Source organism: Oncorhynchus clarkii, chromosome 16 (genome assembly GCF_045791955.1).
Source record: "Oncorhynchus clarkii lewisi isolate Uvic-CL-2024 chromosome 16, UVic_Ocla_1.0, whole genome shotgun sequence".
Classification (NCBI taxonomy): domain Eukaryota; kingdom Metazoa; phylum Chordata; class Actinopteri; order Salmoniformes; family Salmonidae; genus Oncorhynchus; species Oncorhynchus clarkii.
This window is the reverse complement of record NC_092162.1, coordinates 27,478,902-27,504,242: the sequence shown is the minus strand read 5'-3', so window position 1 is coordinate 27,504,242 and position 25,341 is coordinate 27,478,902. Positions and strand designations below refer to the sequence as shown.

At 42.9% G+C, this 25,341-nt stretch overlaps 1 protein-coding gene across 3 annotated transcripts in view; it reads left to right on the top strand.

Moving 5' to 3' along the window:
• LOC139368289 (actin filament associated protein 1-like 2) overlaps positions 1-25,341 on the top strand; it is a 134,511-nt gene that overhangs the window by 52,986 nt on the left and 56,184 nt on the right. For all 3 annotated transcript variants that reach the window (XM_071107034.1, XM_071107036.1, XM_071107035.1), the window contains exons 5-6: positions 17,388-17,493; positions 23,387-23,601. In XM_071107034.1, the coding sequence (XP_070963135.1) occupies positions 17,388-17,493; positions 23,387-23,601 (321 nt within the window). The remainder of the gene's footprint in view (positions 1-17,387; positions 17,494-23,386; positions 23,602-25,341) is intronic.

Genomic DNA, 25,341 nt, shown 5'->3' with positions numbered 1-25,341 from the left:
TGGATCCTGGACTTCCTGACGGGCCACACCCAGGTGATAAGGGTAGGTAACAACACATCCGCCACGCTGATCCTCACATGGGGGCCCCTCGGGTGCGTGCTCAGTCCCCTCCTGTACTACCTGTTAACTCATGACTGCATTGCCAGGCACGAATACAACACCGTCATTAAGTTTGCCGATGACACAACAGTGGTAGGTCTGATCACCGACAAAGATGAGATAGCCTATAGGAAGGAGGTCAGAGACCTGACTGTGTGGTGCAAGGACAACAAAATCTCCCTCAACGTGATCAAGATGAAGAAGATGATTGTGGACTACAGGAAAAGGAGGACCGAGCATGCCCCTGTTCTCATCGACAGGGTTGTAGTGTAGCTTCAAGTTCCTTGGTGTCCACATCACCAACAAACTAACATGGTCCAATTACATCAAGACCATTGTGAAGAGGCCACGACAAAACCTATTCCCCCTCAGAAGACTGAAAGGATTTGGCATGGGTCCTCAGATCTTCAAAAGGTTCTACAGCTGCACCATCGAGAGCATCCTGACAGGTTGCATCACTGCCTGGTAATGGCAACTGCTCGGCCCACTACATCACCGGGGTCAAGATTCCTGCCATCCAGGACCTCTGTGCCAGGCAGTGTCAGAGGAAGGCCCTAAAAATTGTCAAAGACTCCAGCCTCCCTAGTCATAGACGGTTCTCTCTGCTACCGCACGACAAGCAGTACCGGAGCACCAAGTCTAGGTCCAAAACGCTTCTTAACAGCTTCTACCCTCAAGCCATAAGACTCCTGAACAGCTAATTAAATGGCTACTCAGACTACTTGCATTGCCTCCCTCCCTCTTTTACACTGCTGCTACTCTCTGTTTATTATCCATGCATAGTCACTTTAACTCTACCTACATGTACATATTACCTCAATTACCTTGACTAACTGGTGCCCCCACACATTGACTCTGTACTGTATCCCCTGTATATAGCCTCGCTATTGTTATTTTTCTGCTGCTCTTTAGTTATTTGTTTATTTTGTTTCTTACTTTTTGGGGGGTATTTTCCTTAAAACTGCATTGTTGTAAGTAAGATCTACACCTGTTTAAGATCTACACCTGTTGTTTTTGGTGAATTTGACAAATAAAATATTGGTTTGATTTGTATTTCAGATGGAATCCTGGCATTAATAATTTAGCTGTGTACTTCCACCACCAGTACAAACTGCTTTCACTTTAAATTATGATGACAATAACAATGTGATCAAATACATTTTTTGGATTATATTATAATGACTGTTATTATGCTAACAACTCTAAATCATTTTCATCATGTTTGAAAATGATTGAGCAATTCAATTTGGTTCTCCACACTGACTAAGTAAGTATAAAAGGGATTCAGGCATTAATAATTTAGCTGTGCATTTCGGATGGAATCCAGGCATTAGACCATACCAGAGGATACCAAAATAGAGCTCATTCTGGCCCCCATAAAAATTCAGTGACCATACCCGCCCGAACACCCTGGGGCTGGCTACTTTTTCTATTTGTTTGGCTACTCCATGTACTTATGGAAAGCACTGAATGATGGTAACACCAATGTGACATTTGGGGTTATTGAGGATTTTCTTGAATGGAGGCCACAGATGCCCAAATCAAAGGCAATTAACCCTTAGAAAATAATTAACTTAAGTGATATGATTCATTATTTAGCTCACAATGCTATTTCCCTTCATTTAAATTGAATAACACCAAGTGACACTTTGGATTTAGACACAAAATGATCAATGGAATCCTCAAATGTTTAACATATTAAAACGGGGGGGGGGGGGGGGGGATTAGCTAATAACTTTTTTTAAATGTAGATACTTTTGCCTCTGAAGAGAATGCTCAAGGTCCTTTGAAATGAGTGACTTTCAAGGCGGTAACACCAATGAACTGAAACTAAGGGACATGCATTATACTAGTGATAAAAATATACATTTTATTAGTCACCTTTGTTTTTATTGATCTATACAATATATTACATCATTTTGTTTACTTTCTAGCATTCAAAATAATAGATACAGTGCATTTGGAAAGTATTAATTTTATTACATTTATTACAGTTTTTTCCCCGCATTAATCTGCATGCATTACCCCTTAATGACAAAGCAAAAACAAGTTTTTAGAAATGTTGACAAATAAAAAATAAACTAATATCATATTCACATAAGTATTCAGACCCTTTACTCAGTACTTTGTTGAAGGATGTTTGGCAGTGATTACAGCCTTGAGTCTTTTCTGGTAATGACGCTACATGCTCTGGCACATCTGTATTTGGGAGTTTCTCCCATTCTTCTCTGCAGATATTCGCAAGCTCTGCTAGATTGGATGGGTAGTGAGTGTTTTCAGGTCTCTCCAGAGATGTTCAATTGGGTTCAAGTCCAGGCATTGGCTGGGCCACTCAAGGACATTCAGAGACTTTTCCAAAATCCACTCATGTGTTGTCTTGGCTGTGTGCTCAGGGCTATTGTCCTGTTGGAAGGTGAACTTTTGCCCCAGGCTGAGGTCCTGAGCGCTCTGGATCAGGTTTTCATCAAGGATCTCTCTGTGCTTTGCTCCATTCATCTTTCCCTCCATCCTGACTAGTCTCCCAGTGTCTGCCTTTGAAAGACATCCCCACAGCATGATGTTGCCACCACCATGCTTCTCCATAGGGATTGTGCCAGGTTTTCTCCAGACGGGATGATTGGCATTCAGGCCATGGAGTTCAATCTTGGTTTCATCAGACCAGAGAATCTTGTTTCTCATGCCCTTCTCTCCCAATTGCTCAGTTTAGCCAGGCAGCCAGCTCTAGGAAGAGTCTTGGTGGTTCCAAACTTTTTCCATTTAAGAATGAACTGTGTTCTTGGTGACCTTCAATGATACTGACATTTTTTTATTCCTTTGCCCAGATCTGTGCCTCGACACAATCCTGTCTTGGCGCTCTACGGACAATTCCTTCGACCTCATGGCTTGGTTTTTTCTCTGACATGCACTGTCAACTGTGGGCAGGTAGACAGGTGTGTGCCTTTCCAAATCATGTCCAATAAATTGAATTTACCACAGGTGGACTCCAATCAAGTTGTAGAAGCATCTCAAATATGATCAATGAAAACAGGATGCACCTGAGCTCAATTTGGAGTCTCATATCAAATAGTCTGAATACTTATAAAAATAAGGTATTTGTTTTCGCTTTTTCGCTTCTTCATTATGGGTTATTGTAAATTGTTTTTTTTAATCCATTTTAGAATAAGGCTGTAACATAACAATATGTGGAAAAAGTCAAGGGGTCTGAATACTTTCCATAGGGATTGTGCCAGGTTTTCTCCAGACGGGATGCTATCTCTAAATCTCCAAAACATGTCACTACAACTCTAAACATCACTACTGGGACAAGGATTTACATGATTTTTATCATCGATAAACAGTTCAATATAAACAAAAACATGTATGATGTGTGACTTTGTATTTTTAAAGTGTTTTTCATGGTTGCAAAGGCAAGGGGCGCAAATGCCACCACATTTCAAGAACGACCCGATTTACATTATGAATAATGAAGGAGGTACAAACAGAAAATACAGTTTTACTACTACTGCTAATATACAGTAATTCTAGGCTACCACCACCAGTAAAAACTGCTTTCACTTTAAATTATGATGACAATAACAATATGGTCAAATACATTTTTGTATTCTATTATAATTACTTTTATTGTGCTAACAACTCTAATTCATTTTTATTGTGTTTGATGATTGAGCAATTCAATTTGGTTCCCTATACTAACCAGTATAAAAGTTGGGACCAAAGTGTCCATAGTTGTGTCACAACTTCCCTCTAAGTGAGGGAAAGAGCAGGGAGATAGACAGGGACATTATCAGAGCCCTGGACACAGGATTAACAACACAGCAGCCCTTCTGATTTGTATCACTATCTTCTCCCTCTTTCCCAGCCCAGAGTGAGTGTTTTCGCTGTGCTGAATTCTTGGCATAGGAACGAGGGACTTTCCATGTTCTGGGTGTTCATTTTGTTTTTTTCCCACTCTTTCTCAAAACACTCCCCCCTATTCTTTCCCCCGCGACTGTTATTTTTTCCCTGACTCCTGAACCGCTACCCTGGCCTGCCGTTTCCGTGGTGATGAGGCAGGGGTTATTGTGTGTGTGTATGGTTGGATCCCAAATGGCAACCTATTCCCTATGCAGTTCACTACTTTTGACCAGGGCCCATAGGGTTCTAGTAAAAGTAGTGAGTGCACTATACAGGGAATAGTTTGCTATTTGGGATGCATCCTATGCATGTGGGGTAGGTGGGGGGGGGGATTCTGGTCGCCGTGGGAAGTTAGACTGTTTGGACTTAGGAGGGTGAAGTCCTAGCAGAGCTGGTTAGGCTGTTATGTTATCCAGAGCGTTGGTGAATGCAACTGTGCGGCTGGGAACAATTTAATGATGCTTTTTTGCCAACGTTTACTGACACCAGCCGTATCCAACAGGAGTTGAGCGTCCGTCAATTTGTCAGTTATTCTGCGCTCTGGCACACTCAGACGAGTGCGCTGAAATCGGAGTAGATAGCCAAAGCGAATTTACTAGCTACGTCTATCATCAGTTGTCACAGTGACATCATGAACAGTCTATTGAAATGGTTACTTGCATAGTGGAGTCTTTTGTTTAGACATGTAGCGAGCTAAACAATAAACCATAATCCCAACTCATAACATAATAACCCTGCATGAATCTACAGGAAGCTAACCAACCAGGTTCAATGTTAGCTAGCTAACATTAGGCTATAACTAGCAATGCAAATGGCTCTAAGACAGGAATCATATTTACTACACAGATCATACAAGTAACGTTAGCTAGCTAGCGAGCCAGCCAGTAAACATTAGCTAGTTAACGTAAACTCACCCCATTCTGTACAAATGTGCGTAACCGCGATATTCAAACGAGGCTACAAAGAAAACTAATGTGACTGTAGCGACTGTGTTGACTTTAAAATCGGGGGTGTGAACTAGGTTTCTATTCAAGGGTTGATCGACATGGTAATGGCACTATAGTATTGGAGAAAAGTTGAAAAAACGTCGTAATGTACAGCACGCATAAAGCAACTATTTCTGTCTTACAATCTCTCTCCACCAGGTGTAGCACTTCTCTCATTCTTTAAAAACAAGAAATGGACAGTGACGGGGGTAGTAATTTTTTTGCATCATCATTGCATGCAATCATCATTCTCAAAGCTGCTGTTTACTTCTAAGATCACTTTAGCACCGCCCCAAAAACCCAATTCAAACCTTCAAATAGGTATGTAATGACACATTATGTAAACTCTTTATAGTGTTTTATTTACATTTTAGAGGCGATAAGGTGATAAGTTGGACAGATCGAGTGAAAAAAAGCAATTTCCCCACACAACATCTCTCCGTCTCACTATCACACATTAGTTCCGCTTCCCCATCCGCCATTTTAAGAAAAGACCCGACGGGGCTCATTGCCTGCTTGAATTATGCAGAAACGGGCAGCGTTTAGGTCATGTAATTGATTTAGTTGGAAAGGGGAGAAATTGTGTTTTACAATGGTATTGACATTACAGTTGATCTGGAAGTATTACGTTTTGGGGGCGCTAAAATAAGGGCAATTGTACGGACCAAGGGTTATGTACGAGTTTACGTGAGTTTACTATAGCTAACATTACAATTGAACTTGAAATGAAAACAACTTTCTGACAAAATGTGAAATCTGAAAATGTAGCTAGCTAGATTATTTTACCCGTCCGTATACATGGATGGACATTCCCCCTCTGTGTCACAGATGCCATGGTTGCATTTGTTTCAAGATGTAATCCGGAGACAGGTATTTTATACAACAGCCTTCTGTGTGCTCTCTTTTCGATTATTTGGTAAAAGAAAACAAGTCAATATTATGGCAAAAACAGCTCAAATAAGCAAAGAGGAATGACAGTCCATTACTTTGAGAAATTGTCACAAAATGTCTTTGTGAGACGCAGAGTAGATCTCTGCATGTGTGGTTCCCACCGTGAAGCATGGAGGAGGAGGTGTGATGGTGTGGGGGTGCTTTGCTGGTGATACTGTCAGTGATGTATTTAGAATTCAAGTCACCCTTAACCAGCATGTCGACCACAGCATTCTGCAGTGATACGCCATCCCATCTTGTTTGGCGCTTAGTGGGACTATCATTCATTTTTCAACAGGACAATAACGCAAAACACACCTCCAGGCTGTGTAAGGACGATTTGACCAAGAAGGCGAGTGATGGAGTGCTGCATCAGATGACCTGGTCTCCACAATCACCCAACCTCAACCCAGTTCAGATGGTTTGGGATGACTTGGACCGCAGAGTGAAGGGAAAAGCAGCCAACAAGTGCTCAGCATATGCGGGAACTCTTTCAAGACTGTTGGAAAAGTATTCCCCATGAAGCTGGTTGAGAGAATGCCAAGAGTGTGCAAAGCTGTCATCAAGGCAAAGGGTGAAAGAAGAATCTCAAATATAAAATATATATTGATTTGTTTAGCACTTTTTTAGTTACTACATGATTCCATATGTGTTATGTTATAGTTTTGATGTCTACACTAATACACACACACACACACACACAGTGGCTTGCGAAAGTATTCACCCTCCTTGGCATTTTTCCTATTTTGTTGTCTTATAACCTGGAATTAAAATGTAATATTTTTTTTTTCATTTGATTTACACAGCATGCCTACCACTTTGAAGATGCCAAATATTTTTTATTGTGAAACAAACAATAAATAAGTTTAACAAATGGAAAACTTGAGCGTGCATAACTATTCACCCCCTCAAAGTCAATACTGTGTAAAGCCACCTTTTGCAGCAATTACAGCTGCAAGTCTCTTGGGGAATGTCTCCATAAGCTTGGCACATCTAGCCACTGGATTTTTACCCATTCTTCAAGGCAAAACTGCTCCCGCTCCTTCAAGTTGGATGGGTTCCACTGGTGTACAGTAATCTTTAAGTCATACCACAGATACTACATTTTATTGAGGTCTGGGCTTTGACTAGGCCATTCCAAGACATTTAAATGTTTCCCCTTAAACCACTTGAGTGTTGCTTTAGCAGTATGCTAATGGTTATTGACTTGCTGGAAGGTGAACCTCTGTCCTAGTCTCAAATCTCTGGAAGACTGAAACGGGTTTCCCTCAAGAATTTCCCTGTATTTAGCGCATTCCATCATTCCTTCAATTCTGACTAGTTTCCCAGTCCCTGCCGATGAATAACATCCCCACAGCATGATGCTGCCACCACCATGCTTCACTGTGGGGATGGTGTTCTCAGGGTGATGAGAGGTGTTTGGTTTGCGCCAGAGATAACGGTTTTCCTTGATGTCCAAAAAGCTCAATTTTAGTCTCATCTAACCAAAGTACCTTCATCCATATGTTTGGGGAGTCTCCCACATGCCTTTTGGCGAACACCAAAAGTGTTTGCTTATTTTTTTCTTTAAGCAATGGCTTTTTTCTGCCCACTCTTCGTGAATCCCGACTCTGTGGAGTGTAGGGCTTAAAATTGTTCTATGGACAGATACTCCAATCTCCACTGCTTCAGGATTATCTGGTCTCTTTGTTGCCTCTCTGATTAATGTCCTCCTTGCCTGGTCCGTGAGTTTTGGCCCGGTCCGTGAGTTTTTGAATTTTCTGAAACACGTTATTTTATTCATTTCACTTCACCAATTTTGACTATTTTGTGTATGTCCATTACATGAAATCCAAATAAAAATACATTTAAATTACAGGTTGTAATGCAACAAAATAGGAACAACGCCAAGCTGGTGAATACTTTTGGCAGCAGCCACTCAGTGTTAGTGGTGGCTGTTTAACAGTCTGATGGCCTTGAGATAGAAGCTGTTTTTCAGTCTCTCGGTCCCAGCTTTGATGCACCTGTACTGACCTCGCCTTCTGGATGATAGCGGGGTGAACAGGCAGTGGCTCGGGTGGTTGATGTCCTTGATGATCTTTATGGCCTTCCTGTGACATCGGGTGGTGTAGGTGTCCTGGAGGGCAGGTAGTTTGCCCCCGGTGATGCGTTGTGCAGACCTCACTACCCTCTGGAGAGCCTTACGGTTGAGGGCGGTGCAGTTGCCATACCAGGCGGTGATACAGCCCGCCAGGATGCTCTCGATTGTGCATCTGTAGAAGTTTGTGAGTGCTTTTGGTGACAAGCCGAATTTCTTCAGCCTCCTGAGGTTGAAGAGGCGCTGCTGCGCCTTCTTCACGATGCTGTCTGTGTGAGTGGACCAATTCAGTTTGTCTGTGATGTGTATGCCGAGGACCTTAAAACTTGCTACCCTCTCCACTACTGTTCCATCGATGTGGATAGGGGGGTGTTCCCTCTGCTGTTACCTGAAGTCCACAATCATCTCCTTAGTTTTGTTGACGTTGAGTGTGAGGTTATTTTCCTGACACCACACTCCGAGGGCCCTCACCTCCTCCCTGTAGGCCGTCTCGTCGTTGTTGGTAATCAAGCCTACCACTGTTGTGTCGTCCGCAAACTTGATGATTGAGTTGGAGGCGTGCGTGGCCATGCAGTCGTGGGTGAACAGGGAGTACAGGAGAGGGCACAGGTACTATGCATGTACAGTTGAAGTCGGATGTTTACATACACCTTAGCCAAATACATTCAATCTCAGTTTTTCACAATTCCTGACATTTAATCCGAGTAACAATTCCCTGTCTTAGGTCAGTTAGGATCACCACTTTGTTTTAAGATTGTGAAATGTCAGAATAATCATAGAGAGAATTATTTATTTCAGCTTTTATTTATTTCATCACATTCCCAGTGGGTCAGAAGTTTACACACACTCAATTACTATTTGGTAGCGTTGCCTTTAAATTGTTTAACTTGGATCAAAAGTTTCAGGTAGCCTTCCACAAGCTTCTCACAATAAGTTGGGTAAATTTTGGCCCATTCCTTTGGATGACCCATTTTCCATTTGAAAGACCCATTTGCAACCAAACTTTAACTTGAGATGTTTCTTCAATATATCCACATAATTTTCTTTACTCATGATGCTATCTATTTTGTGAAGTGCACCGGTCCCTTCTGCAGCAAAGTACCCCCACAACATGATGCTGCCACCCACGTGTTTTACTGTTGGGATGGTGTTCTTTGGCTTGCAAGCCTCCCCCTTTTTCCTCCAAGCATAATGATGGTCATTATGGCCAAACAGTTCTATTTTTGTTTCATCAGACCCGATAACATTTCTCCAAAAAGTATTATCTTTGTCCCCATGTGCAGTTGCAAACCGTAGTCTGGCTTTTTCATGGCGGTTTTGGAGCAGTGACTTCTTCCTTGCTGAGCGGCATTTCAGGTTATGTTGATATAGGACTCGTTTTACTGTGGATATAGATACTTTTGTACCTGTTTTCTCCAGCATCTTCACAAGGTCGTTGCTGTTGTTCTGGGATTGATTTGCACTTTTTGCACCAAAGTACCTTAATCTCTAGGAGACAGAACGCGTCTCCTTCCTGAGCAGTATGACGGCTGCGTGGTCCCATGGTGTTTATACTTGCGTACTTTTGTTTGTACAGATGAACGTGGTACCTTCATTCATTTGGATTTTGCTCCGAAGGATGAACCAGACTTGTGGAGGTCTGCAATATTTTTTTCTGAGGTCTTGGCTGATTTCTTTTGATTTTCCCATGATGTCAAGTAAAGAGGCACTGAATTTGATGGTCGGCCTTGAAATACATCCACAGGTACACCTCCAATGGACTCAAATTATGTCAATTAGCCTATCGGAAGCTTCTAAAGCCATAGCAAGTCAGTTAAGACTTTACAATGATTTCCTAGGAACCTGTTGTGACTCCGGGGGCAGTATTTTCATTTTTGAGAAAAAAAAAACGTTTTAAACGGGATATTTTGTCAGGACAAGATGCTAGAATATGCATATAATTGACAGCTTACGATAGAAAACACTCTAAAGTTTCCAAAACTGTAAAAAATATTGTCTGTGAGTATAACAGAACTGATGTTGCAGGCGAAAGCCTGAGAAAAATCCAATCCGGAAGTGCCTCCTATTTTGAAAGCGCTGCGTTCCAATGAGTCCCTATTGAGCAGTGAATGGGCTATCAACCAGATTACTCTTTCTCCGTATTCCCGAAGGTTTCTACAGCATTGTGACGTAGTTTTACGCATTTATGTTGAAGAATACCCGTAAGCGGCTACATTGTGCAAGTGGTCAACTGATGCTCCCAGAGAGAGTCTCGCGTAAAATACAGAGGTAGCCATTACTCCAATCGGTCCTACTGAAAAACGAATTGTCCCGATGGATATATTATCGAATAGATATTTGAAAAACACCTTGAGGATTGCCATGTTTCTGTCGATATTATGGAGCTAATTTGGAATATTTTTCGCCGTTTTCGTGACTGCAATTTCCGGGCGATTTCTCAGCCAAACGTGAAGAACAAACGGTGCTATTTCGCCTACAAAAATAATATTTTTGGAAAAAAGGAACATTTGCTATCTAACTGGGAGTCTCGTGAGTGAAAACATCCGAAGCTCATCAAAGGTAAATTATTTAATTAGATTGCTTTTCTGATTTCCATGACCAAGTTACCTGCTGCTAGCTAGACAAAATGCTATGCTAGGCTATCGATAAACTTACACAAATGCTTGTCTAGCTTTGGCTGTAAAGCATATTTTGAAAATCTGAGATGACAGGGTGATTAACAAAAGGCTAAGCTGTGTCTCAATATATTTCATTTGTGATTTTATGAATAGGAATATTTTCTAGGAATATTTATGTTCGTTGCGTTATGCTAATTAGTGTCAGGTGATGATTACGCTCCCTCATGCTGGATGGGAAGTCACTAGAGGTTTAACTGCCTTGTTCAGGGGCAGCATTACATATTTTACCTTGTCAGCTCGGGGATTCGATCTAGCAACCTTTCGGTTACTGGCCCAACTGGCACATAATAACATTACCATATATCCTCCAGTAAAACTAATCCTGTCCAACTAGAGCACAATAGGGCCTGACCTATAGCCAGATGTTGAAATCAGGCTTATTTTTGGTTCTGTATGAAAGTTGAAAATAAGTAATTTATAGATGTCTATGTTTGGACCAAATCAAGGATTTTCCAGACCAAACAAACGTCTATGATTGGTTCAAATTTAATCTGGACCGGACCAAAAATGTATGTCTGTGGATGTGGAAATCAAGTCCGGAACGGCACTAAAAAAAGACATCCAAAAGGCGTTGGTGTCGATCCTTGCTTACTGAGGTGTAGCCTACAGTGTTGCCTGAAATAGAATTTTATGAATGCCCATCTATGCGGTAAGCCTACTGTTTGTAAAACAGGCCATTGCATTGCCTTTATTAGTCCTGATTCCTGTGTCTAATCGATTTGGCTATTTAAGCTCTGAATATCAGTTACCCAACTTTATCAAATCATATTTTATTTGTCACATGCTCCGAATACAACAGGTGTAGGTAGACCTTACCGTGAAATAATACTTATGAGCCCTTAACCTACAATCCCAGCATTGGTTATCAGCAGGAGTTATCACGGGCATTTTACCTGTATTTGTAATGTGTTTTCTCTATGATCAGCTTTTCAGAAAAATTTACAGATACAAACTTGAAACCACTAATCATGACAATGGGGTGAAATTCCTGGACAACAGTTGTCAATAAAAAAAAAAGATTTAACTGGGCAAGTCAGTTAAGAACAAATTCTTATTTACAATGATGGCCTACCCGGCCAAACCCGGATGACGCTGGGCCAATTGTGCGCCAATTGTGCGCCTCCCTATGGGACTCCCAATTAAGGCTGGATGTGATACAGCCTGGATTTGAACCAGGGACTGTAGTGACACCTCTTACACTGAGATGCAGTGCCATTTCCCGCGGGGCCACTCAAGGGGCCTTAGTGGCTCCTGTCCTGGTTTTAGGATATGTTGTTTGTTAACATGACAGCTAATTTTTTATTTGATTGAGCGCTATTTAGGTTAGACTATTTGATCAGAGAAAACTGCATGATGTAAAAAGGGTCCATTTAATCCTGCCTAATGAGTGGGCAGGTCGTGCCTATAGCATATTGTCATCACATTTAATATTTTGGTTATAACAAACTCTGACCACCGTAACACATGTGACAGTAAAATGGATGTAGAGGACGTGACAAATAAACTAAAAACAGGAATATTTATAGGTTGCTCAGGAGGTAAAAGGAAAGACAGATGTGTGGAATAAATGTGACTAAAAAAAGGTAAGGAGCAAGGGCTGCGTACATATTATGTGTGCCAAACAGGTGCTGTATAGATTGCAATATAATTTTCCTGACCGTTTGGAACAATGTAAACAACACTAAATAAGTTCAAGCATACCAGAGAGTCTATTGTAACTTTTTTTGTCAAGCCTATTGTTACATTCATTTTTGTTTTGTTTAAGGTAATTATTCAAGGCTCGCTTTATTTTATTTTAAAACTAAAATGCTTGATTTAATTTCAATCATGAATGACTCGTAAGCTGTGTGATGACATGAACAAATGAACAAATGAATGATTGATTGATACAGTCGCCTATAAAAGTATTGAAATATAGGCCTGAGTAAATTACGGTATTAAGACTAAACAGGATGTGCTTCTAGGCTTAGAGCTCGATTGTGGTTATAGAGGGCTGCTATACTAAGCCTACTAATGATAAGAACATTACTTATTATAATAATAATAATGGTAATAATAACAATAAGTAGGACATCAAGAAAAAATAATGTTATTATTATTACAAATATCATTTTTCAGACAATTTGGAACAGTGTAAACACTACATAAATTATGAACTTCCGGCGCCGACACAGATGGCCGCCTCGCTTCGCGTTCCTAGGAAACTATGCAGTTTTTTGTTTTTTTACGTGTTATTTCTTACATTGGTACCCCAGGTCATCTTAGGTTTCATTACATACAGTCGAGAAGAACTACTGAACATAAGAGCAGCGTCAACTCACCATCAGTACGACCAAGAATATGACTTTCGCCCAGGACAACGGAATGGACAGGACAACGGAATGGATCCCAGCCGGCGACCCAAAAAAACGCCTTCGTAAAAGGGGGAAACGGAGCGGTCTTCTGGTCAGACTCCGGAGACGGACACATTCTTCTCGCCAATGTCCAGTCTCTTGACAACAAGGTTGATGAAATCCGAGCAAGGGTAGCATTCCAGAGGGACATCAGAGACTGTAACGTTATTTGCTTCACGGAAACATGGCTCACTGGAGAGACGCTATCGGAGTTGGTGCAGCCAGCTGGTTTCTCCACGCATCGCGCTGACAGAAACAAACATCTTTCTGGTAAGAAGAGGGGCGGGGCGTATGCTTCATGGTTAACGTGACGTGGTGTGATCATAACAACATACAGGAACTCAAATCCTTCTGTTCACCTGATTTAGAATTCCTCACCATCAAATGTCGACCGCATTATCTACCAAGGGAATTCTCTTCGATAATAATCACAGCCGTATATATTCCCCCCAAGCAGACACATCGATGGTTCTGAACGAACTTTTTTTGACTCTTTGCAAACTGGAATCCATTTATCCGGCAGCTGCATTCATTGTAGCTGGGGATTTTAACAAGGCTAATCTGAAAACAAGACTCCCTAAATTTTATCAGCATATCGATTGTGCAACCAGGGCTGGAAAAACCTTGGATCATTGCTATTCTAACTTCCGCGACGCATATAAGGCCTCCTCTCCTTTCGGAAAAGCTGACCACGACTCCATTTTGTTGATCCCTGCCTACAGACAGAAACTAAAACAAGAAGCTCCCGCACTGAGTTCTGTCCGACCAATCTGATTCCACACTCCAAGACTGCTTCCATCACGTGGACTGGGATATGTTTCGTATCGCGTCAGACAACAACATTGACGAATACGCTGATTCGGTGAGCGAGTTCATTAGAACGTGCGTTGAAGATGTCGTTCCCATAGCAACGATTAAAACATTCCCAAACCAGAAACCGTGGATTGATGGCAGCATTCGCGTGAAACTGAAAGCCCGAACCACTGCTTTTAATCAGGGCAAGGTGACCGGAAACATGACCGAATACAAACAGTGTAACTATTCCCTCCGCAAGGCAATCAAACAAGCTAAGCGTCAGTATAGAGACAAAGTCGAATCTCAATTCAACGGCTCAGACACAAGAGGTATGTGGCAGGGTCTACAGTCAATCACGGATTACAAAAAGAAAACCAGCCCCGTCACGGACCAGGATGTCTTGCTCCCAGGCAGACTAAATCACTTTTTTGCCCGCTTTGAGGACAATACAGTGCCACTGACACGGCCCGCAACTAAAACATGCGGACTCTCCTTCACTGCAGCCGACGTGAGGAAAACATTTAAACGTGTCAACCCTCGCAAGGCTGCAGGCCCAGACGGCATCCCCAGCCGCGCCCTCAGAGCATGCGCAGACCAGCTGGCTGGTGTGTTTACGGACATATTCAATCAATCCCTATCCCAGTCTGCTGTTCCCACATGCTTCAAGAGGGCCACCATTGTTCCTGTTCCCAAGAAAGCTAAGGTAACTGAACTAAACGACTACCGCCCCGTAGCACTCACTTCCGTCATCATGAAGTGCTTTGAAAGACTAGTCAAGGACCATATCACCTCCACCCTACCTGACACCCTAGACCCACTCCAATTTGCTTACCGCCCAAATAGGTCCACAGACGATTCAATCTCAACCACACTGCACACTGCCCTAACCCATCTGGACAAGAGGAATACCTATGTGAGAATGCTGACTACAGCTCGGCATTTAACACCATAGTACCCTCCAAGCTCGTCATCAAGCTCGAGACCCTGGGTCTCGACCCCGCCTTGTGCAACTGGGTACTGGACTTCCTGACGGGCCGCCCCCAGGTGGTGAGGGTAGGCAACAACATTTCCACCCCGCTGATCCTCAACACTGGGGCCCCACAAGGGTGCGTTCTGAGCCCTGTCCTGTACTCCCTGTTCACCCACGACTGCGTGGCCACGCACGCCTCCAACTCAATCATCAAGTTTGCGGACGACACAACAGTGGTAGGCTTGATTACCAACAATGACGAGACGGCCTACATGGAGGAGGTGAGGGCCCTCGGAGTGTGGTGTCAGGAAAATAACCTCACACTCAACGTCAACAAAACGAAGGAGATGATTGTGGACTTCAGGAAACAGCAGAGGGAACACCCCCCTATCCACATCGATGGAACAGTAGTGGAGAGGGTAGTAAGTTAAGTTCCTCGACGTACACATCACGGACAAACTGAATTGGTCCACCCACACAGACAGCATCGTGAAGAAGGCGCAGCAGCGCCTCTTCAACCTCAGGAGGCTGAAGAAATTCGGCTTGTCACCAAAAGCACTCACAAACTTCTACAGATGCACAATCGAGAGCATCCTGTCGGGCTGTATCACCGCCTGGTACGGCAACTGCTCCGCCCACAACCGTAAGGCTCTCCAGAGGGTAGTGAGGTCTGCACAACGCATCACCGGGGGCAAACTACCTGCCCTCCAGGACACCTACACCACCCGATGTCACAGGAAGGCCATAAAGATCATCAAGGACAACAACCACCCGAGCCACTGCCTGTTCACCCCGCTATCATCCAGAAGGCGAGGTCAGTACAGGTGCATCAAAGCTGCGACCGAGAGACTGAAAAACAGCTTCTATCTCAAGGCCATCAGACTGTTAAACAGCTACCACCACTAACATTGAGTGGCTGCTGCCAACACACTGACTCAACTCCAGCCACTTTAATAATGGGAATTGATTGGAAATGATGTAAAATATATCACTAGCCACTTTAAACAATGCTACCTAATATAATGTTTACATACCCTACATTATTCATCTCATATGTATATGTATATACTGTACTCTATATCATCTACTGCATCTTTATGTAATACATGTATCACTAGCCACTTTAACTATGCCACTTTGTTTACATACTCATCTCATATGTATATACTGCACTCAATACCATCTACTGTATCTTGCCTATGCCGCTCTGTACCATCACTCATTCATATATCTTTATGTACATATTCTTTATCCCCTTACACTTGTGTCTATAAGGTAGTAGTTTTGGAATAGTTAGCTAGATTACTTGTTGGTTATTACTGCATTGTCAGAACTAGAAGCACAAGCATTTCGCTACACTCGCATTAACATCTGCTAACCATGTGTATGTGACAAATAACATTTGATTTGATTTGATTTGAAATAATACCAGGGAGGCTGTTCTAACAAACCAAAAAAGGTTTAAAGTTTATTACAGCAAAGCAAAGATTAAAAACAGCAACATTAGTTTGAGATGATTTTACTGCAACAGTGCTTCACTACATTCAAGTTTCCAGAAATAGGCGTTTCAAAGAGCTGTCAGTTAAGGAGAGCGCATTAATATAAGCACTCCACCCACTCAACCTCTCTTTTCAAACTTCCCGGTTGTTAGCCATGAGAGAAAAATACATGTTTCTCAAATTTGGGGCATTTCTATCCCCCAAAAATAGTGTGTGTGATATTTTAGTCACTCAAAGGGCTATTTTAAATGGGAATCAGAATGACTGTTTGGGACCTTTCAAACAATGTGGTTTGACCGAAGATTGGAATGTCTTCTTGAGAAGTAGTTGAAATGCTTAATTCTTAATTTATATTCTTCCTCGTGTAGTATGATGTCTTGCCAGGCAGTAAATGTTTCAAGCAGTAGACGTTGTGGAGAAACTCAGCAGACCGCTTGCCTGAGGGGATGTTGTAACAGTGTGAATAGTAGATGACTGGACCCGAGGGGATAGAGGTCAACATCCGACGAGCTTCTCCTTCACGTCTCTATGGATTAAAATGACAGGATTGTCATTTTTCCCTCCCCTGGGAAAGCTAGGTAGCCCAGCATGTGCTGTGTGCTGTGTTACCTCCCCAAGGCAAAGACATGTGGAATTCCCATCCTAGTCCAGGCAGAGGCTAAGGTCAGAGGAGGATTGGAATTCCCACCTTTTACTCAGAAAGGAGAGCCAAGTCGAGAGACAGGTGCTTTGACCAATCACCAATCAGGGGAACCCCCAGATTTTAAAGATGTTTCATGGATGTGTTTGTGTGTGTGTGTAATTGAATTGTGTAAGATAGAGCAGGGTTTCTGGAGAAACAGGGTTTCCCCCCCCCCACACAGCTGACTCAAATAACCAACTCATCATCAATCTTTGATGATATGAATCAGCTGTCTAGTGCTGGCGCAAAAAAACAAAATGCGCACCCAAGGACCCAATTTGGGAAACACTGAGATAGAGTACAAGAGAAAATAGAAGAAACCTCTCTCTCTCTCTCTCCTCCTACCCTTCTGTCTCTCTGCCTCCTCCTTTCCTTCTCTCGCAGGTTATTGTAGGGAGAGAGCCCTTCCCCCAGCCCTCGGCCCCGGCCTGCTTGGAGTTTCAGGAGGGATATTACGAGGAGGCCCAGCCCTATGACTCAGCCATGAACGGTGAGTTCCTGCCCTGTCCCTGATTTTACTGGGAAACTTAAATTACTTTTTACCAAACTAGAGAGACAAAACTCTAGATCACCTTTACTCCACACACAGGGCCTTCCCTCACCCTCCCTTTGGCAAATCAGACCATAACTCTATCTTCCTGCTTTCAAGCAAAAACTCAAACAGGAAGTTCCAGTGACGTGCTCAATATGGAAGTTGTCCGGACTGTTTCACTAGCACAGATTGGAATATATTCCGGGATTCATCCGATAACATTGAGGAGTTTACCACATAAGTCACGGCTTCATTAATAAGTGCATTGATGTCGTCGTCCCCACAGTGACCGGTACATACTGTACGTACATACCCCAACCAGAACCCATGGATTACAGGCAACATCCGCACTGAGCTAAAGGCTAAATCTGCCGCTATTCAAGGAGTGGAACACTAATCTGGACCCTTATGAGAAATCCCGCTACGACCTCCGACGAGCCATCAAACAGGCAAAGCGTTAACCTCTTACAGCCACTGAGACGCCAGCGTCTCACCTAGCCAACAGGAAATGGAAGTGCGCAACGCCAAATGCTAATAGTACTCGATAAAACTCAAACTTTCATTAAAACACACATGCACTGAATTAAAGCTACACTCATTGTGAATCTAGCCAACATGTCAGATTTTTAAAATGCTTTTCGGCGAAAGCATGAGAAGCTATTATCTGATAGCATGCAACACCCCGAAATACCTGAAGGGGACGTAAACAAAATAATTAGCGTAGCCGGCGCTACACAAAACGCAGAAATAAAATATAAAACATTAATTGCCTTTGACGAGCTTCTTTGTTGGCACTCCTATATGTCCCATAAACATCACAATTGGGTATTTTTTCTGATTAAATCGGTCCATGTATACCCAAAATGTCCATTTATATAGCCCGTCTGATCCAGGAAAAAGCATCTTTCCAAAACGCAACGTTATTTTTTTTTATTAAAAAAGTTGCCTATAAACTTTGACAAAACACTTCAAACTACTTTTGTAACCCAACTTTAGGTATTTGTAAACGTTAATAATCGATCAAATTGATCACTGGGCGATCTGTATTCAATAGCAGCTACTCTTGAAATCATCGTCCATTGTCTCTCTCCCATAAGCCTCTTCCTGTATACTGGATGACAGGAAGGGTCTATTTCTCATTCCACCAAGGATTAAATCCAATGCAATTGACAGTACTGGCGACATCGTGTGAAAGCTGTAGGAACTGTCAACTGGTCGCCATCTATTTTCTCTTGCCATAGACAATTCTGAGACTGGCGTGTGAATACTTTTTTTTTTTTTGTGACCAGGTTTTTCTTGCGATTTTGCTTGCTGTTCACGTTCTGTTATAGTCACAGACATTATTTAACCAGTTTTAGAAACTTCAGAGTGTTTTCTATCCACACATACTAATCATATGCATATACTATATTCCTGGCATGAGTAGCAGGACGTTGAAATGTTGCGCGATTTTTAACAAAATGTTGAAAAAATTCAAGAGAGCTCTAATACAGGACTAAGATCAAATCCTACTACGCCGGCTCTGATGCTAGAGGAATGTGGCAGGCTTTGAAAACTTTCACGGATTACAAAGGGAAAACCAGCAGTGAGCTGCCCAGCGACTCAAGCTTACCAGACAAGTGACACTGAACCATGTATGAGAGCACCAGCTATTCCAGACGACTGTTTGATCTTGCTCTGTTGCTCTCCGGACAAGACGCATATTCAAAGCAAGCGCTGACCTGACCAGAGTCTTTACTGACATTTTCAACTTTTCCCTTACCCAGTCTATAATACAAACTTGTTTTAAGCAGACCACCATAGTCCCGTGCCCAAGAAGGCCAAGGTAACCTGCCTATCGCCCCACATCTATAGCCATGAAATGCCTTGAAAGGCTGGTCATGGCCCACATCAACATCCTAGACACATTGCAATTCGCATACCACCCCAACAGATCCACAGATGATGCAGTCTTTATTGTACTCCATTTTTTTTGGGGGGGGGGGTCATTTAGAAGACACTCTTACAGCCCTCCACAGGAGTTGCTAGAGTGCGATGGGACAAGAATATCTCTGCCAGCCAAACCCTCCCCTAACCAGGACGACACTGGGCCAATTGTGCGCCGCCCCATGGGTCTCCCGGTCGCGGCCTGCAGAGCCTGGACTCAAACCAGGATCTTTAGTGGCACAGTTAGCACTGCGATGCAGCGCCTTAGACCACTGCGCCCCTCAGGAGGCAATGACTTGTGATTCTAACGTATTGATTCAGGGGTGTGAATAATTCTATAAACTAGATGTTTATGTTTATTTCATTTTCAATACATTTGCAAAAATGTCTAAAAACCTGATTTCACTTTTTCATTATGGGGTATTATGTGTAGATGGGAAAAATAAATACTTATTTAATCCATTTTAAATTCAGGCTGTAACACAAGAAAATGTGGAAAAAGTAAAGGGGTGTGAATACTTTCTGCAGGCTCTGAATATCATAACCATTGCAGAATAAATTCCTCACCTTTCTGGCAATGATGAGTTCATATTCCTGAAGTAGCCATACACCAAATTACCATGCACATCTCTGATTTAATTGGGCCTTTTAGGCTAGATAGGCTGTGATCATTTCAAGCAATTTCATGCTTTCGACCGTGATTGCGGTTTATAACATTACAGTAGAATTTAACAGGTGAACAGACTGTTGATATTTTTGCATTGAAGTGTGTAGGCTACCACTGTTTTGTAGGCCTACTGTAGTTTAAATGTTTTCCAGAGTAGACAATGTTTCAGAATTTGCGGGTGGTGCAGAATATTTAGGTTCAGGAAAAAGTGAATGCAAAATATTTAAATCTAGAATCGGCTTCCTATTTCGCAACAAAGCCTCCTTCACTCACGCTGCCATACCCTCGTAAAACTGACTATCCTACCGATCCTTGACTTCGGCGATGTCATTTACAAAATAGTCTCTCACACTCTACTCAGCAAACTGGATGTGCCATCGTGGCATTTGTTTTGTCACCAAAGCCCCATATACTATCCACCACTGCCACCTGTATGCTCTCGTTGGCTGGCCCTCGCTACATGTTCATCGCCAAACCCACTGGCTCCAGGTCATCTATAAGTCTTTGCCTTTCCTTCCAGTTCTCTGCTGCCAATGGCTGGAACAAATTGCAAAAATCACTGAAGTTGGAGATTTATATCTCTCTATCAAACTTTAAGCATCAGCTGTCAGAGCAGCTTACCGATCACTGTACCTGCACACAGCCAATCTGTAAATAGCACACCCAACTACCTCATCCCCATATTGTTATTTATCTTCTTGCTCTTTTGCATCCCATTATCTCTACTTGGCCTATTTATTGCCTTACCTCCCTGCTCTTCTACATTTGCACACACTGTACATAGATTTTCTTCTATTGTTATTGACTGTACGTTTATTTATGTGTAACTCTGTGTTGTTGGTTTTGTCGCACTGCTTTGCTTTATCTTGGCCAAGTCGCAGTTGTAAACGAGAACTTGTTCTCAACTGGCCTACCTGGTTAAATAAAGGTGAAATAAATAAATAAATGTAGATGGGAGAAGTATTGTATGTCAGTTGAGGTGAAATGCTGCAATTGTGATGGCGAGCGTGTGCCCAAATTCATTAAGAGCACGGTTAGGGAGAAGGAGACCGAGGTGGCAAGAGTAAGGGCTGTCCAGCATGTCTCCTATCCAGAGGCATTGAGAAGAGTAAAATAAGGGTGTAAACACTGAAGAAAGCATGGTAGTTGGATTAGAGGAACCAGTAAATCTTACTCGCCAACAGGAACCTCACATGTTGCATGTTAAAAAGGTGGACTTTGTATATTTTATTGCATTGGTTCTAAACTGCACAAAGCAAACAAAGAGGAAATCAGTGGAAATAGGCATTGTTGTGAGTGTGGCTGAATTTTTATTTTTTTTACAGCAGAGGCATTACAAGGAATCCTGTCGATGAGTGTTCCATCCTCATAGGCCCTTGCACCTGTGTAGGGATGTGATTTGGACTGTGACTGATGTTTTTATTTCGTATATGATGTTCGTTTTTTTCCCGATTTCCCGATTGCCACCACCTGTACAGTAGGTGGAGGCATGCACCTTTTACACGTTTGTCGACTGCCATAATACCAGAGAAGAAGAAGTTAGTTTAGGTAGTCTCATTCATTCATTATAACCCTGGCAGTCATTCTGAATGCAGATTGTGGAAATCCATTCATCCTCGATTCCTATAGGAATTAAACATCACATTGCAAGCCAGCATGTGACTTGATTTTTGCTTTAGCTTATGCTGGCCACCAGTGTCAAAAACACAGCAGTCATGGCAGGTCACCAGCGAAATCACATGAAAGCTGGTCACCAGCGAAAACACAACAAAGGCTGGTCTGACAGTATTTTTATTTTTTACCTTTATTTAACCAGGCAAGTCAGTTAAGAACAAATTCTTATTTTCAATGACGGCCCCTGAACTGCCTGTTCAGGGGCAGAACAACAGATTTGTACCTTGTCAGCTCGGGGGTTTGAACTTGCAACCTTCTGGTTACTAGTCCAACGCTCTAACCACTAGGCTACCCTGCCGCCCCGATAAGCCAGCTAGACCATAATGGTCAGATCAGCTTGACCAGCCAGACCATACTGGTGTACCAACATAACCAGCTAGACCATGCTGGTCGGCCAGCTTCACTGAAAGGAGTTTTAGTGTGTTGAAAGTAGGACAGAGAAAAGTACATTTGCGGTTCATTTAAATGGACAGTTAGCATGTTTAATTCAAACAAAAGCCTGCACCCACACTGGCAGTGAGCGGAAGATTACTTTGTGCTTTGAATGATGTGTTTGTTTTTTTACTGTGTTACCGTAACTATACTGTGGAGATTACTTTTTAGTCTCTCTTGACAGACAGATTATTTATCTCAACGAGATGCGCTGGTTAAATGAAGGTTACATTTTAAAAAGCTACAAAAGTGTAGTCCAGCTTTGAAAGTTAACCCTGTCATTCAGGTCAAGTCTCCTTTGTTCTTTAGAAGGCTGTGTGTTTGGTTTGACCACAACTTAACATGACACTAGTTTAACAGTAGCCACTTCTCACGTCACAGGAAATGCACTGGAGGTTCCATATTAAATCATCTGCTCACCCACACATCAGAATTAGCAAGCCATGTTTCCAACATGAGTATTTATACTATTGGTAAATGCTACGCTTTTGAAACACTGTTTGACATGAGTGCATATACACATGCTGGTTTGTGTGCGGTTATTCTCACTCATCTTTTCATACAGGTAGGTTAAAGGTTATTAATTGACTATACGTATTAATGTGGCCATGAAAAGAAAATGTATACATTTCATTACAATTTTTAAGTACTTATATATGAGTTGCTCTTGTCTTTTCATAGTTTCCTTTATACTGTATAGCATTGGGATAGTGCAACCCTGTCTTATTTTCCGCACTCTTGTCCTCTTCTCCCTTCCTCTTTCTCTCCTTTATCCCTCTCCCTGTAGATGTGGGTTTTTTGGTCTCCTCGGGAGCATCGACACAAGTAAAGAGCTCAGACAATGTGGTCTATGCTGTGATCACATGGGGTACCTGCCTATCTCCTATCAGTGTGCGTGTGTGAGTGTGTGTGTGTGTGTGCATGCTTGTGGGCTTGGGGGGCGAGGGGTCAACTCTGCATGTTTTCATACCTTTCTGTGATGAGTGTGTAGTCCTCACCTCCTTGTGCGAACTAATTGCCTACTTAACAGGATCACGAAAAGTCATCACACACGCATTTCCAATTGGAATTTCATTAATTCATCCTCCTCATCGTCTTCCACTTCCTCCTTGTCCTAACCTCACCTCTGACCCCCTTCCCTGTGTCTCCCAGATGACGGCGAGGCAGTGAGCAGCTCCTATGAGTCCTACGATGAGGAGGAAGTGACCAAGGGGAAGTCGTCATTGTCAGCGCAGCACCAGTGGCCGTCCACCGAGGCGTCCATCGAGCTGATGAAGGACGTGCGCATCTGCGCCTTCCTCTGGAGGAAGAAGTGGCTGGGCCAGTGGGCCAAGCAGCTGTGTGTCATTCGAGAACATCGCTTCCTGGTGGGTTGTAGGACTTAGACGGTTTAGATTGTCCCTACCACACACACACACACACACACACACAAATACTGTGAGAGGAGAAAAAAAAGGAGAACAAGGGTGACATAGAGCTATAGCCACTAACCACACAGCCATGCTCATAAACCATCCACATTACACTCTTGTCAAGTGAGGTGCCTTATCGGGTGTGGTGGACAACGTTCACATACTACTTGTAGACGCTATAGTGAAAATAGCTCCACTTTTACATATACACAAATACATAACCAATTTTGAAATGGAAAGTGCTCTCTGGAAGGGAGTCAACATGATGGAAGAGTGACAAAGTGAGTTCTGGGAGTACCCTGCCCAGGGAAGGAACCAGGCCCACTCCCCCTGCCGGTCCTGGCAGTGACTCCTAAGGAACCTCCCCAGTTCCTGCTTGATCCTCTCCAACTGCCCGTCAGACTGAGGCCGGTACGCAGATGTGAGGCTGGCCGTGGCCCCCAGCTTCTCCATGAAGGCTCTCCATACCCACGACGTGAATTGGGGGGCCACAGTTGGAGATGATGACCTCCAGAAGGCCATTGTGCCGGAGGACCTGCTGCAACAGTGCCTCAGCGACCTGGAGGGAAGTAGGGAGACGAGAGAGGGATAAAACAGCAGAGTTTAGAGAACCACAACAACCATAATAGTGGTAAAACCATCAATCAGGGGAGATCAGTAACAAAATCTATGGACAGATGGGACCAAGGCCGCTGAGGCACAGGAAGGGGAAGAATTTTCCCTCTCGGAGCATGCCGGGAGATTTGGTTTGGATAGAGGAGTTGACGTAGTGGGCAATATTCTGCACCAAGGTGGGGCACCAGTATTTTGCGGAGATGGATTGAATGGTGCGGGTAATACCTAGGTGTCCAGCGGTGAAGGATGTGTGCGCCCAGGTCAACAGCCGATCCCTTACCCCCGTGGGGACATAAGTGCGCTCCAGAGGACAGGTAGTAGGCGCGGGTTCCCACTCCAGAGCCTGGCGGATGTCCACGTCTACCTCCCAAATCACAGGGGCAACGATTCAGAAGGGCGGAATGATGGTTGCACTTGGGACAGGAACCTCTCCCGAATCATGGAGATGGGACAGAGCATCAGCTCTAATGTTCTTTGAAGCTGGGCGATATGAGACGGTGAAGTTGAATCTATTGAAGAAAAGGGCCCACCTTGCTTGGCGAGGGTTAAGCTGCCTCACTGTCAAATCAAATCACATACACATGGTTAGCAGATGTTATTGCGAGTGTAGTGAAATTCTTGTGCTTCCAGTTCCGACAGTGCAGTAATATTTAACCTTTCTAGCGCAGGGGTTCCGCTCGACAACATTCCGCTGAAAAGGCAGCGAGCGAAATTCAAAATATTTTTTTGAAATATGTAACTTTCACACATTAATAAGTCCAATACAGCAAATTAAAGATAAATATCTTGTTAATCTACCCATCGTGTCCGATTTAAAAAAATGCTTTACAGTTAAAGCACAACATATGTTAGATCACCGCCATGTCGAAAAAACACACAGCCATTTTTCCAGCCAAAGATAGGAGTCACAAAAAGCAGAAATATTGATAAAATGAATCACTAACCTTTGAAGATCATCAGATGACACTCATAGGACATCATGTTACACAATACATGCATGTTTTGTTCGATAATGTGCATATTTATATCCAAAAATCTCAGTTTACATTGGCGCCTTACGTGTAATGTTTTGATTCCAAG